This window comes from Aphanomyces astaci (assembly GCF_000520075.1).
Source record: "Aphanomyces astaci strain APO3 unplaced genomic scaffold supercont1.41, whole genome shotgun sequence".
In the NCBI taxonomy this organism is placed as follows: domain Eukaryota; phylum Oomycota; class Saprolegniomycetes; order Saprolegniales; family Verrucalvaceae; genus Aphanomyces; species Aphanomyces astaci.
This window is the reverse complement of record NW_009798304.1, coordinates 370,418-382,211: the sequence shown is the minus strand read 5'-3', so window position 1 is coordinate 382,211 and position 11,794 is coordinate 370,418. Positions and strand designations below refer to the sequence as shown.

The following is an 11,794-nucleotide window of genomic DNA, read 5'->3' as shown; positions in this document are numbered from 1 at the left end:
CAACTCGAGGACGGCCGCACCTTAAGCGACTACAACATCCAGAAGGAATCCACGCTCCACTTGGTGCTTCGACTGCGCGGTGGGATGCAAATCTTTGTCAAGACACTGACGGGCAAAACGATCACTCTCGACGTTGAGCCCTCGGACTCGATCGACAACGTCAAGCAAAAGATCCAGGACAAGGAAGGAATCCCTCCTGATCAGCAACGCCTCATCTTTGCGGGAAAGCAACTGGAAGACGGTCGCACCCTGAGCGATTACAACATCCAGAAGGAGTCGACCCTGCATTTGGTGTTGCGCCTCCGTGGCGGTAGTTGCTAAAGGAACTAATGCTATGATTGGTATAGCCTTGTGATTGAGATGTTTTTGATTTACTGTGAATCTTTCAGTTACTAGTAGTAGTATTTATAAAGCAAAAAACATTCGATATATTTATTAGTTTTTTGGACTATACGTTTTTTCAAAGCAAGCCTTTGTAAATCGTCCATGGAATCGTCATACACTGTTGGAAGGCAGGCAGTTTAACAATAGCTTGGATGTCCCACAATAATAAGCGATACTATTAATAAGTAAAAAAGTCATAGATTAGTACTATTAATAGTAGTATATGATATTATTTATAGCAAGCTGTAATCGCAAAGTGTCATGGAGTACATTGTCGTGCGCGCTTGCTTCACCATAGGAATCGTCCAAATGGGGCCAAGGTCGACGAGACCAGCACGGGTTGTTCCCGAACAAGCGCAGGACGAACGAACGACGCCCGACGCCGCAGCATCGGCACCTCCAGCACTGGCACTTGGCTGCACATTTGGGTTTGTGGGATGCAATTTGATTGAGCGACTTTTGGGCAGCATGGCACCATGGACGGTTCGTGGCGTTCGTTGATGTAGATGTGTGTGGTGTCTCCTTGGACTTGCGTCACGTATGTATGGCCGTTGACGTGGACATGGATCGTATGCGGCTTCTCGGGTGATGCATCGGCAGTGGCGACACTGGGTGCCGTCACCGTGGGCAAGATCGACGAAGCTTCTTGAGTGTCTGGAGCGATTGATGGCAAAGATGGCTTCGTTGTGGACGTGTCGTGGTTTGCCACTGGCTCCGACGTGGACATGTTGTCGACTGGGGATTCTACTTGTTCGTCGTCGTTGCCGTTGCTCATAAGATCGTCCACATGCTCGTGGCCTGGGAAGGATTCTGTTTCGACGTTGCCTTGGCTCGAGGTTGCGCCTTCGTCTACCATTTCCACGAGCTCAAAGTCATCACCGACGCTGGACGTTTCCGTCGTCGTGTCGTCCTCAGAAACAGCAACGGGAGCTTTGTTATGGCGAGTTGTACGAGTACACGAATGGACAAAGTGGGTCAAGCTGTCGCTCTCAATCGACATCGTGTCTGCCATCAAGAGCAGCTCTTGGATCTTCTTTACGACCGCCTTTCGTTCTTGACGGATTGTGGCAACCCCTTCGCTGAGGATGAGGTCGATGTCAAACAGCAGCTTGGTAAGGTCCTCCGCTTGGACAAGGACACGGTGGCAGTACTGTTTCAGCGACAACTTGGCTTGACGAAGTCCCAACTCAATGCGATCGTTGTCTTCTTTCCACACGGAGCACGCGAGCCACTTCTTCGCGGCAGCGGTGGCAGCTACGAGCTTCCGTTGGTTTGGCAATCGGCGGACGAGGACTTCTTCAATGTCGCTTGCGCGTTTGGCGACGCTCTGGAGCTGACTTAGCGCTTTGTTTGGGCTGGTTGTTGATGATTCCATGATGAGAGAAGTTTGAAAATGGCGAAAATGCATCGCGTGGTGACCTTGTCGTGCCACAGAATTCTAGAAAACGATATGGCACTTCTAGAGAGTTCGTACAACGCACGTAAACATCTGTCAAGATTATAGCCAATCATATCCACGGAATTATGGCTCGACCAATAGGAAGTCAGTGAGTCATAACGTTAATAGAAAGCTACAATTATAAAAGTGATTACAGTAACATGTAAAGTGCAATCACAATAACCGTTACCGTTATTATGAATTTGGGCCCAATTCCGCAGAAAGCACGATGTAAAAGAAAACATATTGTAGCCAATCAGCGACAAGTATCTTTAGACTGACCAATGGGAGCGATGCGTGATTGGTTTGGTTGGCGTAACAGGGGGTCCGGAAATTCGTACCAAATCAATCATGAGTTGTTGTATTAACTGTTACCAGATTTCAATTGCATTTTGCAATCGCACGACTTCATCGTGGGAAATGGATTCGTTATGGCTTGTATGTCCTGCAACCACGATCTCATCTGCAATCTTGTTTCGAGCGTCGACAATGGCTGCCACGTTGGCAAAGTACTTGGCGTCGAAATCGGCCATCATGCTCGTGTCTGCAGGTGGAAGCTCCGATAGCACAATGAGATTGCCTACTCGCAATCGACATGACGACAACTGCAAGAATCCCCATGGGTTGCTAACCTGAATCCCACTCATCCACCGCATCGGTCAATGACAAGTCCCGCGCAATGGAACCAAACGGCAATTGGGTACCCATGGGGCTTGGTGTCCACACTTCAAACTTTTTCCAAGAAGTGATCACGTCATTCTCGACGTTGGCTGGGTGGTCGTTAGTTGAACAAGCAACTAATGCTGCTTCGGCTGCCTTCCAGTAGTGCCCCAGCAGCTACAACATAGTGTCCGTCAGCTGACCACGGTTAGAGCTGTGTGTACAAACATTGTCTTGTTCGGGGCTGTTGCGAAGCAAAGCCAACGCGTACGAAGCGGCGACGGGCAGCCGATGTCCACGTCGATCCAGCGTCCAAGTGTCAGGGGAAGCAACGTGCACGATCCATTTGGCCAGCAACACGCTCTTTACGTCCTGGGTCTCATCTTGGCAGATGCGACACAGTTCCCGAGCCACGGCTACGAGGAACCATCCGACAAAGTCATCCCAAACTCCTTGGCATTCTTCGACAACCTGGCGCAGCGAGTCTTGGCCACACAGTTGCAACCATTCGGCGTCGAAACGAGTGAAATCCAACGCCACATCTTTCGGCAGCAGATCCACAATCGTGCCATCTACATCCAGGTTCAGCGCTATCAACCCAGCGAGTGCCGTACCGGAGGAAACCCTCTCGCCATACTGGTGGCCTTGGACCAGAAGCGGCACCACAATTCCGCTCAATGTCGCCACATCCAGCCCAAGCAACTGGCGCAGTGGCTCGTTGAAATCTACCCATGTCGTCAAGATTTGTCGTTGTTTCATCAACTAGTAAGCACGTACGCAATCGCCGCGAGAGCGCCGACCCAACCTGAGCTACCCGTTGCTTGATTGCTGCGTCTTGGGGATGCCAATAGTGTTCAAACAGCCATTGACGAAGGGTCTGGCATGCTAACTGCAAAGTCGGCAGCGATGGAAGCTTAGTGTGTGCAGCTTCGTGGCGAATGTCCACGATCCAGAGCGGAATGCCAATGCGCAACGCCAGCGAACTCACGGCTTGGGCGTACGCGCCTCGCTGGGATGCATCCACGAGGCCGTTTACGCATCGAACGACGGTGGCGCTGTACAGCAGGCGCAGTTCTTCGTGGGATCGATACGCCGATCGACCAGGCAGCGCCAAGCCAAGCAGACTGTCGTGGCAGCTGATCTCGACCAATTGCGCAGTGACTTCTACGGCCACAGGCACATCGCTCCGCGCTCGCCATGCAGCCATGTACGAAAGAGCTCGAAGTTTTCTAGTGTGGGGCGAGTCCGAACCGTCGTCGAGGAGGTTCAATTCACTAGCAAACACGTCGGCATACACTGTCTGCCACTCGGTCCAGTCCAACCATACCGCAAAGGATTTACGACCCGAGTACAGGTAGTTTTTGTCCTTTACGATTGGCGCTGGCCCATCGATCGCTCGTTCTTGAGGTGACGTTGGTGTGACGGTCCACGATGTTCCTGTTGGTGACGGCACTTGCATGATTGTTTTTGTGAAGCTCGCCCACGACTGGCTGGAGCTAAACAAGTTGTAGCCAATCACAGTCGTCCTATGAATTTAATAACTATTGAGGATGTATTATAATATCCTGTAGGTGAGGTTGACACTTTAGAAACGCATGATTAATTCTGACAGCCATTTTGTATACTGAGTGACGAATAAATAAAAATACCATACGGAAAAATACCACATGCAAGTCATCAAATCTTTAGCGCCGTGCCAGCACAAGATGGAATGTAAGGAAGTAAAGATCGTGCGTGCTCGAAGAGGACATCTCCTGCACATGAAAGCGTGGGCTGTCTACCTTTGCCTCACAGCAGGACATCGCGTGGCTGCAACTGAAGCTTTCGCCGACTACGCGTACTGCTCCAAGCATGTCGAGCAAAATGTAATTGCGCCGCTCGACAATCCCGACCAGTACACCCTCCAGCAAGTCCAAATCGTCATGCGTCATGGAGCTCGTACGTTGGCGGCTCGCTCGTCATGCTGGACAGGATACAACGTCACGTGGTCGTGTAACGCCAAAATGCGAGTGGTACAGCTATCATGAGCCTACGACTCGTGCTGAACGTTTCCGTGTACGACAGAGTCCTCAGCTAGACGGCGACAGCAACCCCCATCACGTATACGAGATGCGATACATGGAAGGCGAAACGGAGCTCAAGGGCAACTGCCACGTGGGCCAATTGCTGGACGAAGGATACGCACAGGAATTCCAGAACGGACGGTACGTCCCATGACTCTCCCTAGCCAACCTCATGGACATGTCCAGTACATTTCGCACGGCCTACATCGATGCAGGCGCTCTGTTCCCCGCCTCGAACCCCGCGGATCTCTCGAATCCTGACGGTTCGGTTGTCATCATGACATTCCCATGTGGTGATTGATGATCATCTCGTCATTTCGACTTGTAGACATCTTCTTGAGCAGCACCGACATGCATCGAACGGTCATGTCTGGCCAGGTATGGCTTTCCTCATGATTCTCATACCCTTTCCTCAGGTGTGCCCACCTTTTTATCATCGTAGCTTGTGGTGGATGCCATGTTCCCGCCGCCATCGTCCTCCGCGGTTGTGCCGTGGCACGTGGGCGACATCGCGCTGTCGTCGTACGTGCCGAACCCGACGGCATGTCCGAAATTGGTCGAAATCAAAGCGCAGTTTGAGGCCAGTCCTGGCTACGTCGCGTGGATGGCCAACCAGTCGGCCGTGGTGGACTTGACTAGAGCGACGTTTCAATCCTACGACGCGCGCATGCTATTTGATTGCCTCGTCACCTCGCGATGCAGCCAGCCCCAGAGTCTTCCGCACTTGCTGTCGTCATCGCACTACGACCAGATCGTCACGTACGAACGCGACAAGCGCATGAAGATCTACGTCGACTCGGACGCAGTGTACGCCAAAGCCAGCATTGCCAAGGTGATGCTCGCGATTCGGAATCGCATGCTGCTGCGGGTGCGTGGTGGCGCCAATACTAGTCGGTTTGCTTTGTATTCAGGTACGAGTTAGTTGCTGTGGTTGGTCCGATAGGTGGTGAACAACTTGAAGTAGGCCACGACGACACGGTGATGCCTCTGCTCGCGGCCTTGGGGGGCAGCCAATGGCTGCAAGATTGGCCTCCGTACGCTGCGTACCTGTCGTTTGAGTTGTATGAAAACAACTCGGGATCCCATTTCGTTCGGTTCGTGTACCAAGGACAACCGTTGACCGTACCTGGATGCCAAGGTCCAACGTTGACTATTGCTTCTTTGCACCATATAACACGATTGAATTGTCTTGTTGCAGACGACAAGTTGTGCCCCCTGGACGTGTTCACGAACATGACTGCGTTCGCGACAGACAAAGCCATCTGCGCGGCGTCGTTGAAAGGTAGTAGTGTGGATACACACATACATGTATGTATATGTGTCGACTAAATAATTATCTGTGCAGTGGCGGTAAAACCTGTCCAATCCGAATCGTTCGACGTCGGCAATGACGAGGACGTGGACACCCAAGTGAGTTTCAAAGCGCTCGTGCTGTTTGTGTTTGTGGGGCTGCTCTTGGGCGTCGTGTTTGGGCTCATCATGGCCCAGACGCTGGCCAAGAATGGTCAGCCAAAGCACACTTCGATTGACAAGGGCCCGGCCAAGAGCACGTTTGTGACGATTCAATCGCCAGGCAACCAACGCGACGACGACTGCCAGAACGAAGATGACACACTGCTGCTCTGTCAAAGCCCCAAACACAAACGATAATAAATGAAAGTCCTTTAGGGTGTTTTGCAATTATAATATACACTGGGGTGGCCTTAATCTACATGGCTGCGTAGTCCATTTCGCTGTCGAGGAGCGACTGCATGAGCTGGTTGTCGTGTTCTTTGGCCACATTTCGACGGTGTTGACGGTATACGACGTAGCCGATGATGCCGAGCATGGCTACGCCAGCCACGAATATGACCCCAGAACCGATGCTCAACGATTGTGTTTCTTCTGCCTCAGCTGCCACCTGCAGGGACGTGTCCTCGGTTGTTTCGGCCAAGGCTTCTGATGTCACCTGGGGTACTTGGACGACATTGCCAACATCATCAAGAGCAAGCGCAGAGGTTTGCAAGCACAACAGGAGGACGACAACGAAGGTCAACGCCGGATGCTGCACCTTCATGTCGACGACACAAAGCGTTGTCAGTGCCGACACCGACGAAACTGCGTCGTTCGAAGATATAATTGGAAACGATCTTTTGAAAAAACCTGGTATCTTGAATTAACTCTATAATTCGATAGTCGTGACAATTAATGTTGACTGAGCTTCCAATCAATATTGTGGATCGTGAGATTCGATGTAGTACGGCGCACTTTTTACCAGACATAACTTACCAGTCGGACTGAAATTCTTGTGTTGCTAGCAGCGCTCGTTCAGTTCCACGAGGAAATGCCATGTTTAAAGGATCAAACTTGCGTCAATGTAGCGGCAAGCTGAAGCAGTTGATGCGGGAAAAGTGCACGGACAATGGAAGACACAGTTCTTTATTGTGAATGTCGTATGGTGCACCATATTGTATTATGTATAAGAGGTTTCGATGATACAGGCAAGTCCAACAATTCAATTGGTGCATCGAAATTCTCAAAGTGTCAAAACAAGTCACATACCAATATCCCAATTCAGCCATACCTGACGCATCTTGGTCGTTAGGAATTATTTCACATGACAGGTTCAGTTCAGCATTTTGAATGGCTCCGTTTCCACTGGGAAAGTGTCCTCACCGTCCATTTTGCATGCAACGTTTGCGTTTCCATTCCACACCTGGCGAAATTTTATAGAGTTCATTCTCAATTTTGCCTTTGTTTGGTTGGTCAAGAGCCACGACAATTATCCGGATAGCTGTCGTTGTAATATTAATACTATTGGGGAATACAAAATAGAAGCTAATTCTGGTTCACAAAATTCTGCACTATTCTATTTCAACGCACCATCCGGCAATCACGTGTATTATGTTTCGCAGGTTTATTGGTCGTATGAAGTGAGCAGGTTGGAGAAGATTTGATGCCATCCATTTCCACATTTCCAGTCATGTTGTCCCGTGTGCTCCGTTCCGTTGCCCGTGCGCCTGCCGCGTCCGCGTTCTCCCGCCGATGCTTCACCACCAAGTTCGCGCCTTCGCACGAGTACCTCACCATCGCCGGCAACCAAGCCACCATCGGTATTACCGACTTTGCCCAAAACGCGTTGGGTGATGTCGTGTACGTTGAATTGCCTGCCATCGGCGACCAAGTGACCAAGGGCGAAGTGTTCGGCTCGGTCGAATCCGTGAAGGCTGCCAGTGACGTGTATGCCCCCGCCTCTGGCAAGGTCGTTGAAATCAACGAAGACTTGACCAGTGAACCCAGTTTGGTGAACGACGGTCCCCAAACCACTGGTTGGTTCATCAAGATTGAGCTTGACGATGTCAGCGAAACTTCCGACTTGCTGGACGAAAGCGCGTACCAAGAACATTGCGACAAGGATGACCACTAGATTGAATTCGTCACTTGTTGTCTAGTAAACTTTTGTCCACCTCCTATTGCCACACGTCATTGAAGTCAACGACGCGTATGTGACTGTCGCTTTCGCATTAAAGCCGTCGACACTATGTAACTATCATTACCATGCTTCACGCAGCAACTTCCCGGGTTGCCGCTCTGCGAGAAGGCCCGCCGTTGAGTGTTTGCAACGTGTTCCCCTTTCTTCCTCATGAATGAGACAACGCTTGAATTGAAGTTTTGTGATAGGTAAGGTGCAATATGTGGAGACTTTAATACTTGTTTTAATAATACAATAATTTAATCAAGTAATAAGTATCATATATAAAGCATGTTTATGTTCCTACCATCGAAAATATTTCCAGCAATCTGATTGGGTGATTGACTCCCAATCGCACGATGGTAAATCCGGTTGCCCATTGCGATCATGCGGGCATGGATCTACTCAGCGGTGGCGCATTCACTTCATGTCGGCGTCGAAGGAGTGGTGACTAAAGCGCCGGTATGGAGCGCCTCGACGACTTCGCAAATTTCTTTGTCTGGAGATGTCATCGACTATCCCGGGGGATGGATACTTCCTCAGAGAAATCAGTGCGTCGACATCTGCACCAAATCATCCCCAACTCCAACCTGCTTCGTAAACACCACGGACTGTATTGACAAAAAACAGGAGCCAGGGGACTATGATACGTTGATACTAGAACAGATCTTCCTTCCCCAATACTGCCGCGATCTCCTCGACGGCATCGACAGCACCGTCGCGCATCGTCCAGTGGCACCCTATCCAAGTGGAATTCGGTGTCTCGCTCCGGTGCGGTCGATTCTGTCAATCCATGGCCTTTGGCCCAATTACGACGGCGGCTACCCTTCTTGTTGCAACGTCAGCTCTGTCATTCGGAACAACCCGTTCGATCCCCTCGCCTTCCGCGCTCAGCACCCGGGCTTGGTTCGATCCATGACTGAGCGCTGGAGCGACCCGACACAGCCCCGCGACGATGCCCTCTGTGAGTTGTGGAACCACGAGTTTCAGAAACACGGTCTCTGCTACGCCAGCGCGGGCGAGGATTTCAACACGGCCGCCGCCCGCTACTTCACGGCGGCGATGGCGGTGGCGGACACAGTCGGCGCTGCCACGTCACAAATCCACGCGTGGGCTGCTACCGAATCGGCCATAGTGTCTGGAGCAGACATCGCCCAACTGTACCGCCGTGGGGTGCAAATTGATTGCTCCAATGGGCAACTGGCTCGCATTCGAACATGCTGGGCAAAGGACTCGAGCCAAGTCGACTGCCCAGCACCTGGGTCGTGCAATCTCGCGGCTAGCATCCGCTTGGATGTATATGCACCTCCACATCCTTTCGAATGACGGAATGCTACAGAGTGGTACACGTCGGTGGATTGTCGTTGGATTGTTAGCAGTATGGAGGCAATTCAAGTTTGTGAGTGGCCATGTACCCTGCCGTCGGACCACTAGTAGTACCTGTAGCACGTAACCACGTCTCATATATTGATTGGATCAAATACATATCCTAATAAGCTGTCAAGGGTACACTTACTATTTCCGCCTGGTGAGACTTTTACCTTTTGATTGCGATTTATAGTTATATCAACCCCCCCTTTAATATCCGCATTCGCTCACATTGCCGTAGGCGGGATGCCCTTTGCAGCAAGTTCACTCTACATGCATATGCTGTTCAGCTCAGCTTGACTGCATCCAGGCTGACTGTATATATGTTGTTGAGTGTCGTGAGGTTGAATTCACAGCTGAAACTCAAACCTGACACATTCTCACGATAGCAACATTATGGTACTAACGTCGTGACAGGTTGGGCGGATGGACTACTTGGTTGGCGACTCCATTTCTTGTATTCGCTCGGGAAACATTTCGTCGTCGTTGCAGTAGCAGTCAATCCATTTGGACATGCACGAAGGACATGTGTCGGCAGCTACTTTGCGCTTGGGGGTGATGTCTGGGGTCGTGCGCTGCGGCTCCAAGTACGACCGAATGCGCTCGACCTTGACTTCCGGCACCTTCGGCACACGCCGCATCAAGTGCTGCTCGTCGATTTCGAGGAACGACCGGATGACGTTGTGGCGGATATTCGTGTCGGCATGGGTGCACTGTCGAAACGCGCCACCGAGGAGGTCGCGCAAGATGACCTTGAGGAAGAGCGCGAGGCCGTCGATCCGTTCCTGGACCACGCTCAGTTGCCAAGACAGCGGAGTTCGCTTTGGGAACGGATACGATTTGACGACGGAGCAGCAATGGCTGCAGAATGGACAATGGCCCCAATTCACGATGGCCACGAGTTGATTGCGTAGCTCGTAGAAATGCGAATACCGTCGCTGGACAGAGTACTTCTGGCCCGTGGACACATTCTTGATGTAGATCGTGTAGTTGGTGTACTTGATCGTCTTGCCAGTCGAGTCGTCTGTCACAGTGCGGTTGGCCAAGAGGTGGATCTCCAAGTGCTCGTCCATTCGCCTTGTTGATCAGTGTGCTTGACTTTGTTCTGAGGGGTAGATGATTATTTTAAATCCCAATTCTATTATTAATACCGAGTGAATAATATTCGAGGGAAGTGAAATCCTCACATGTACAAATTGCTCCATCCAATTCCCAATTGAAGGCTAGGGTCCCTGCAATAAACAGCATTGCCAGAAGCTGGACCGTCGCGGCCCTTGCGCTTGCTTATGATGACCATAAACGCCTCAAACTAAGCCAAAGTATCGCTAAACTGACCACCTTCTTTTAATAATTCTGAAACGACCGCAATTGTTTTCTTAATTGTCGTGCCTGAGACATGTGAAATCAAACAACACATGCACGAATCTAGCCATCGGCCATGACATGCATGATGTGCTTCGGTGGATGGAAGCCGGTTGATGGGGAGACAATTCTTGCATGTCGACTTCTCATGAGGCCAGATCTGCAAATGTCTACGGGGGCAATTTGACTCCGTTCAAAAGCCAATTTTTGCATATGTACTGTTGGGTCATCCATGGTTTCTCGGTGCCCATTCCTTCGTCGCTCACGTGTGGGGGTCCGTTGACACTTCAGTTCTATTACAAATTACCATCTACCTACCATACCTTGATCGCTACTGGAAGCTAGTCCTCCAGCACTTGCACGCGCTTGATGAGGTTGTTATTGTACACGACAACGTCCAGGACATTCTCAAAACTCACGGACGAACCGACCTAGGTGCTGCAGAACTTGCCCTGCTGGTCCCACACCAGCTCCTGCTGCAGTTGGGTGATGTTGTACGGTGGAAAGTACTTGTGCACAATCTGCTTGCGGATGACGGGTTTGGTGACGTTGGCTTGGGCGACGTCGGCCAGCAGTTGGTTCTAGCTCGTGGCGGTGGCCGTGTACTTGACTTCCCGGCCGAAAAACTGATACAAAACCCGAGCTTGGCGCTCCGTGGTGTCATTGCCCCAGTTGGTGGGGGGGCGTGGGTGGGGAAGGGGTCGAAAAAGGGAAGCGCGAGTTGCGCATGAGCTGCAGCCAGCCCTCGGTCGCCCCCACGCCTCGGTTCGTCATGGAGGGCAACGGTTGCTTTGTTCAGGGGGGATATTCTAGAATTATGGGTGGCTTAGTGGACTTCTGCATTTCCCGAGAATGTCAGGTTCTCAGACATCCAGACAGTCTGATCGTGATGGGGCATGCATGATGGGTGAGAATGATGTGGTGTTTGTTGGCTAGAAGGGCAGGTTTTATGTTATATCTCCTCGGTATACTCTTGGAACCAAAGGCGCGACACACAACGTGCTGTGGTTGGCACTTGATGCAAACCCTAATGACCGTGTGCTTTGTGAAGTCGTAATCATCACACCG

General features: G+C 51.1%; 8 protein-coding genes across 15 annotated transcripts in view; 5 read left to right on the top strand and 3 right to left on the bottom strand.

Moving 5' to 3' along the window:
- The window catches only part of H257_12588 (hypothetical protein), a gene marked incomplete at its 5' end in the record, with an annotated part of 1,284 nt that extends 929 nt beyond the window's left edge, over positions 1-355 (top strand). The window contains one exon of the mRNA XM_009839857.1: positions 10-355. Coding sequence (XP_009838159.1) covers positions 10-321 — 312 coding nt within the window. The 3' untranslated portion in view covers positions 322-355. The remainder of the gene's footprint in view (positions 1-9) is intronic.
- A 172-nt stretch (positions 356-527) lies between these two features.
- Positions 528-1,810, top strand: H257_12587 (hypothetical protein). Its single transcript, XM_009839856.1, has one exon. The coding sequence runs from the start codon at positions 1,172-1,174 to the stop codon at positions 1,724-1,726; it is 555 nt and encodes a 184-aa protein (XP_009838158.1). The 5' UTR covers positions 528-1,171; the 3' UTR covers positions 1,727-1,810.
- A 351-nt stretch (positions 1,811-2,161) lies between these two features.
- H257_12586 (hypothetical protein) lies at positions 2,162-4,001 on the bottom strand. 4 transcript variants are annotated; one of them, XM_009839853.1, is made up of 5 exons: positions 3,260-4,001; positions 3,097-3,207; positions 2,711-3,054; positions 2,455-2,659; positions 2,162-2,402 (listed from the first exon to the last, which is right to left on the bottom strand). In XM_009839853.1, exons 1-5 carry the CDS (start codon positions 3,939-3,941, stop codon positions 2,194-2,196), a joined length of 1,551 nt encoding a protein of 516 aa, XP_009838155.1. In that variant the 5' UTR covers positions 3,942-4,001; the 3' UTR covers positions 2,162-2,193. The 4 variants fall into 4 exon arrangements, with proteins under 4 accessions (XP_009838155.1, XP_009838154.1, XP_009838157.1 ...); XM_009839852.1 differs by having other exon boundaries at positions 2,711-3,207; XM_009839855.1 differs by having other exon boundaries at positions 2,455-3,054.
- A 144-nt stretch (positions 4,002-4,145) lies between these two features.
- On the top strand, positions 4,146-6,664 carry H257_12584 (hypothetical protein). 5 transcript variants are annotated; one of them, XM_009839847.1, is made up of 8 exons: positions 4,146-4,494; positions 4,547-4,686; positions 4,732-4,808; positions 4,874-4,923; positions 4,988-5,456; positions 5,510-5,683; positions 5,744-5,827; positions 5,891-6,664. In XM_009839847.1, exons 1-8 carry the CDS (start codon positions 4,150-4,152, stop codon positions 6,193-6,195), a joined length of 1,644 nt encoding a protein of 547 aa, XP_009838149.1. In that variant the 5' UTR covers positions 4,146-4,149; the 3' UTR covers positions 6,196-6,664. The 5 variants fall into 5 exon arrangements, with proteins under 5 accessions (XP_009838149.1, XP_009838148.1, XP_009838152.1 ...); XM_009839846.1 differs by having other exon boundaries at positions 5,510-5,827; XM_009839850.1 differs by having other exon boundaries at positions 4,988-5,683.
- On the bottom strand, positions 5,744-6,651 carry H257_12585 (hypothetical protein). Its single transcript, XM_009839851.1, has one exon. The coding sequence runs from the start codon at positions 6,599-6,601 to the stop codon at positions 6,254-6,256; it is 348 nt and encodes a 115-aa protein (XP_009838153.1). The 5' UTR covers positions 6,602-6,651; the 3' UTR covers positions 5,744-6,253.
- Positions 6,665-7,475: 811 nt separating the features above from the next.
- Positions 7,476-7,997, top strand: H257_12583 (glycine cleavage system H protein). Its single transcript, XM_009839845.1, has one exon. It carries the CDS (start codon positions 7,481-7,483, stop codon positions 7,949-7,951), a length of 471 nt encoding a protein of 156 aa, XP_009838147.1. The 5' UTR covers positions 7,476-7,480; the 3' UTR covers positions 7,952-7,997.
- A 379-nt stretch (positions 7,998-8,376) lies between these two features.
- Positions 8,377-9,496, top strand: H257_12582 (hypothetical protein). Its single transcript, XM_009839844.1, has one exon. The coding sequence runs from the start codon at positions 8,384-8,386 to the stop codon at positions 9,320-9,322; it is 939 nt and encodes a 312-aa protein (XP_009838146.1). The 5' UTR covers positions 8,377-8,383; the 3' UTR covers positions 9,323-9,496.
- Positions 9,454-10,474, bottom strand: H257_12581 (hypothetical protein). Its single transcript, XM_009839843.1, has one exon. The coding sequence runs from the start codon at positions 10,435-10,437 to the stop codon at positions 9,796-9,798; it is 642 nt and encodes a 213-aa protein (XP_009838145.1). The 5' UTR covers positions 10,438-10,474; the 3' UTR covers positions 9,454-9,795.
- Positions 10,475-11,794: the final 1,320 nt, after the last annotated feature.